Here is a 5,785-nt window from a genome sequence, read left to right as displayed (position 1 = left end):
CTTTCCTTGATGCGAAGCAGTTGAAATAGGATCTGTCATTCCCTCCTCGTGTGCTTCACCGTCTTGGCGTGGCAGCTTCAAAGATTCTCATTCTCATTCATCCATCTTCCCAAAAGATGGAGGGGGGGGGAGGAGAGAAAAAGCGCAATCCGTTCAGTCCCAGATCCTTTGCGTCAGGCCTGCCCAGGTTCATAAATCAGCCATTTCAATACTCTGCCCATTTCAAATGACGTCCAGCTCTTTCATTAAGCTCATGATTTATCGCTAGAAGGTGCTCTCTTTTATTTTATGCCCGATTTATAAACTTTTCCCCCTGCTCTTTCCCCACCCCACCCCTCGTCGGAGATCATGTTCGCTTTGTCCACCGGGCCAACGAGACAGTAAATTTATTGTCTGAGAACCACTACTCTGAAAGATGACATCAATGCGAAAAGCGTGCTTGCGTTGCCACATCCACGGACGAGGCAGCCATTGGAGAATCCGCGCTGGGTGGAGTCATGAGGTCACTCGCCATCACGGGTGGACCTGTGGCATAAAAGCACATGATGGGGGCAACAGCAGGAGAAGACGCATCGGCCAGGTGGGAATCTCAGCGCTGACGTTTTGGGGAGGCATGATGGACAAGCTGGGCTGGATCTGCCTCTCCCTTGCCAGTCTCTCTGGCCCACTCTGGGCAATCCCTGTGGCCAGTGAAGGGTCCTACTGGCTCCCAGGTAAGTCCTCTCCCTTCCATTGACTCAGTAAGACATTGGTTTGTGGTGGAAGAATAGGTTCAGGAGAACCGAAAAAGCCAAGGGAGAGAGATTTGGGGAACTATCTCCCCCAATGCGGGGCATCCAGTTACACCACTTCTTTTAGGGAACAGGTAAGACACGCCTCTTCCAGCAGGAGCTTGCCCTCATAGCTCAGTGGCAAAGCATCTGCCTTGTATGCAGAAGGTCCCTGGTTCAATCCCCGCCGGCCTGAGACCTTGGAGAGCTGCTGCCAGCCAGTGTGGACAACACTAAGTTAGACGGTCCAACAGTCTGATACAGCATAAGGCAGCTTCTCATGTTCCCAATGAGAGGAACGGCCAAGAAATTTATGAATGGGTCGACATTGCTGCTTTAAATAGGATTTGGGTTGATACAATTGTTTTAAGTTCTTGTGTTGGGTGGTTATTGCATCATTTATTATTATGACAGGAACCGCCCTGAGGGCCTTTGGGCAAAGCATATAAATTTCCTAATATAAATAAATGGATAAACATCCCAGTTCACGCAGGTGTGCCGATTGCTTGAGGATTAGAAGCTGGGTGTCGGCTTAAGGGAGCCCCTGGTGCCCTAAATGGACCCTCAACAGGCACATCAGGAAACTGGCAAGCCCTTTCCCGTGAACCTGTCAGGATACAAAATCATAGAATCGTAAAATTGCAGAGTTGGAAGGGACCTTGCGGGTCATCTATTCTAACCCCCCCCCAACCACTGGGAATGGCTCCTGCACTTGGCTCTGCCAAATATGAGGATCTTTGAAAGAGCATCAATCCATTCATTGAGAAGCTTTTCCTCCCGACGTTTAATAATGACAGAAGAAAATGAATGCCCATGAAAGCCACTCATCCCTGGGAATGGCCATTGTAGCAGCCTTTGTAGGCTACCGAGATCTGCTCCTTGTCAAAGGATGAGGTGGGTAGTTGACGCTGCTGGAGCCCTGTGGAAAGAAACTGGGGGGGGGGGGGACTGTGGCTGCAGAGGAACGCCAGACCCTGACATGATCCTTTCTGGCTGGGGTGCGGAGGGAGGCAAAGGTTTTGAGCCACAGTTCTTCATTTGCAGCAGGACAGGTCTGACCCAAGGAAGCCTAATTCACTTACGGAACTCCCTGCCACAAGCAGCTTAGATGGCCTTTTTAAAAAGGCATGTCCGGGGGCAGGCTGAGCCGCTCAGAGGCCCGGCTTTTGACATCCCTACCCATAATGAAAATTAAAAATGGCGAGCCCGCACAGAAAAACAAAATAGGGCATTCAACAACCAAAAGCTGCTTCCTTTTATTGCTTCAGACTCACAGCAGTAAATAAAAATGATCTGCCTGAGTACTAAATGCACAGACTGGATGGGAGAAATTGGCATTGGAAACTCCTGATTCTCAAATATTTTGGCAGCAATTCTAAGCCCACTTACCTGGGAGTAAGCCCCACTGAATTCAATAAAACTTACTTCTGAGTAGATATGTTTAGGATTGTGCTGCAAATTGCTGTGCAAATGGCATTTTAAAAATATTGTGAATACTACTGCCCAGGGGAATGCGATTATAATTTGTGTGCAAAGCACATACCGCCATTACCTGTCTGTGCATCTTCCTTGTGTGCACATAATGTGCTTTCTTACAAAAAGTCACAATTCATATCAGAAGCAGACAGAGTGGGAGAAAATAATAAGAACAGAGACTTTTTCAGCACTAATGCAGAGGAGCTTTAAAATCAAGATTCAAACAAGAGGCGTCTTGAAAGAGGCCAACAGAGGTTTATAAAAAGTGAGAAATATATTAAAAAACACATACAGAAACAACAAGAATAACAACAAGCTACAGAAGCCCACAAACCCAGAGCCACAAGCCTGTCAGCCTCAGTTCACACACCCTTTTCAGTACAGGCAGGCAGACCCCATCAGAATCTGGAATTCCCCCAAATGTTAATAGGAATCAGTCAACAACAAAAAATATCATTTTACTAAACCATGTATCTTCTTTGCTTAAATTTGCAGTTATAATCTCTCTCTCTCTCTCTCTCTCTCTCTCTCTCTCTCTCTCTCTCGTGTGTGTGTGTGTGTGTGTGTGTGTGTGTGTGTGTGTGTGTTTGTTAGAGAGAGGTTTTTGTTGGATGTGCATAAAAGCAAGTTTATCCAATGTCCAAAAATTGGCATCTAAATCTGAGGGGGCCCTTGAGGCCCTGGGCCAAGGGGCCCTCCTGGCTCCCACCCCATAGTAGGCCCTAGATCCAGGGGCCCTCTGAAGAGCAGAGGGTGAGCAGGGGGCAAGCTGCCCAATAGACACTGGAGGACTTTGGTCTGATCTTACACTCTTAAAGGTGACAGAATAACGCAGGGGAAAAGCTACCGGGCAGGGGGAACTCTCTTTTGCAGGGAAAGAGAGAAGAAGGTGGGTGGATTGTGCAGAGCCCCTTTGGGAGGAATCTGCTACCACACGAGTGTCAATTGCATCCCACCAACCCAACCACCCACTGTGCCTCAGTTGGCCCATGACAAGGCATAGAGTCCCCCTCAGGCTGTGCGATGCCTCCCTCTCGTGTCCTTCTCTCCTTACAGCCACTGATGAAGATGCCAGGATAACTCTGGAGGCCCTGAGCAGCAGGAACAGAGGGTCCTCCCTCATGCAGACCCCACAGGGATTAGTGGGAGCACAGATGGAAGACACTCTGAGGAAAGCAGGTAAGACAGAGACACCCCCTTTTGCCTCTGGAGGAGCAAGCCAGACAGGGGCATTCTGCAGCACTTGCAACACAGACAACCAAACTGCTGCTGCTCCTGCTTCCCAGTGGATCCTGCTCCAAGGGTTGAAGCCGCCCACGCCATACCTGCCCTTAGGACTACCTATTCACCTTCTTTCGCACTCCATGCAACCTAGCCAACCAGGGAGCATTCAAAACAGAGCCAGGGGTCTTCTGACTGATGGGTCAGGACCTATGGTTTGATCCAAGGCTGGGTGCAACTGCAGCAGGTGGATTTGAAAGGGCGGAAGACCCCTGGTGTAGTGGTTAGGGGGCTAAACCAGGAATCGGGAGACCAGGCTTTGAATCTCTGCTTGGCCACAAACTCTGAACTTAGGCCAGTTCCTGCCTCTCAGTCTAACCTCCTCTTCACAGGGTTGTTGTTAGGATCAAGTGGGAAGAAAGTCACCTTGGGGGGTAGAAAAGGTGAGATAGGAGAGTCCTGACAAGCGAGCTGCTGGGGAAGGGCATAATAGGGAAATGCCTGGTATTCTGCAAGGCTGGGTTTCATTACTTTTAATTTGGAAAACTCCCATCCAGAGAAGAAATGTACAGCAGAGGCTCTTTTTCTTCCCCTCTAGGATTAAGAGTTGGCAAACTGGTTTGACCAGCACCAACCATGAGCTGAGAGCATGGGCACACTGCCCCCTTTGACTCTCTCTGTCCACTCCTGTCCTAGGAAGCAACGTCCAAAAGCTCCCACCAAGGGAAGCTGGGGAAGGGGACCAAACCAAGGCTGGAAAATAGACCATGACCTTTCCAGAGGAGCAAGCAATGCTTGGATGTATCTTCTTTCTTTTTGTTCCAGGTCTCCACCCCAGAGGCTTTATGCCATCGAGGGAAAATGTCAAAGAGGTGAGAAGCCCCCAGCCCCAAGGCCATTTGAAAGCTTTTCTCCTTGTTATGGGTGCTGTGACTCTGCTGGGTTCTCAGTGTGCGGCCAGGGACTCCTGGTCAACCTTTGTTACATGACTCAACATGTAACATCTGCTTTTCTCAGGTACTCTTCGGAAACCTCCCCCAGAACACGCTGCTGAGCCGCTTGCTAGCCACAGACAGGAAGCAGTACAAGAAGCGTGGCAACCTCTCCGAATGTTTCTGGAAATACTGTGTGTAACTGATGGCTGGAAGCGGCTGATGGCCAACTGGACACCCCCCCCGCCCATTCTAGCTCCTTTATTTATGTCATCAAGAAGAATCCTAGAACCCTGCATATAGATTTGTCCATATTTAAAAGATTAAAATAAAGAATTGTGAAGCTGGCAAAAACAAATCACACTCCAGACCACAACCTCTATGATCCTTGCTGTTTGCGAGAGGAATAAATCCTATCTGGTTTGCTAAGATCTTGTAAGCAAAGAATTGTTTTCTTCCTTTGGTGGTTCCTGTTTGCATTTCACCAGGGAGCAAGGCCGCCGCGTGGATAGGCTTTGAATCTTTCTTTGTGTGTTATGCTCTGCGAGGTCAGCGGAAAGGAGGCAGGGAAAACACTTAGTAGTTTCTCTATGGGGGGGGGAGCACTGGGAAAGGAAGGCCAGACATTTCTGACCCAATTAAGGAAAGCAGTGGAAATGGCAGACTTCAGCTATGTCACTGACTCTGCTGGCATTGAACTGGGTGTCCCTAGACTGACTTTATGACAATCAAACCCAATTAACTTTTTTAAAAGGCTCTCTACCCCCTGCAACCTCCGCTCTCATTTTTAGGCACAGACATGACAGCCTGTCCCTCGACCTCAGATGAAGAGTGGAGCTGGCAATGATGAATGGGCAGCAGCTCTTTGGAAGATGCCCGTCATAAATCTCTGCCTCTCTGGCGGGAGCATCATGCTGCAATCAGATAAAATGCACGGAAAGTTGATGTGATTTAAGAAGAACCAGCTCCGCTGAAGGGAGCACTTCCTCTCTATGGCTTTGACATACTTTGGGAAGATTTGCAGTGTCTCTCAAAGAGTAAACAAGTGCTGGCCTCAGATGGAACAGCGAGCAAATGCAAGGTCCTTCTTAGAATCAAAATAATTAAGTGTAGCTATCAACTTGGATGAAATTACCGCTGCCAATTTTAGTCTTTACTTATTCTGAAGCAGGTTCTGCAATCCCCCCTCCTGCATTTTTCACTCAAAATGTGTAAAGACTGAAACTAATTAAACTTATTTTTTTCTTCTGACAAGGCTCCCCTTCACTTCCCCAATGATAGGAAGGTCCAACAGCAGAAAGGCACCATGTTGGGGTTGTTGGTGGTGGTGAAGAAAGAAGGTGGTGCTGGGGCTGCATTTTAAATTGCAAAATGACACTCAGGAAG

General features: G+C 48.4%; 1 protein-coding gene across 1 annotated transcript; it reads left to right on the top strand.

Annotated features, from left to right (window-relative positions):
- The first annotated feature begins 584 nt into the window (after nucleotides 1-584).
- On the top strand, nucleotides 585-4,828 carry LOC128419597 (urotensin-2-like). The gene is made up of 4 exons (XM_053400494.1): nucleotides 585-713; nucleotides 3,303-3,425; nucleotides 4,293-4,339; nucleotides 4,485-4,828. The coding sequence occupies exons 1-4, from the start codon at nucleotides 614-616 to the stop codon at nucleotides 4,599-4,601; spliced, it is 387 nt and encodes a 128-aa protein (XP_053256469.1). The 5' UTR covers nucleotides 585-613; the 3' UTR covers nucleotides 4,602-4,828.
- Nucleotides 4,829-5,785: the final 957 nt, after the last annotated feature.

The sequence above is a fragment of the Podarcis raffonei genome, chromosome 8 (assembly GCF_027172205.1).
Source record: "Podarcis raffonei isolate rPodRaf1 chromosome 8, rPodRaf1.pri, whole genome shotgun sequence".
NCBI lineage: Eukaryota > Metazoa > Chordata > Lepidosauria > Squamata > Lacertidae > Podarcis > Podarcis raffonei.
Note: the sequence above shows the minus strand (reverse complement) of the source record. Positions and strands in the feature narration are given on the sequence as shown.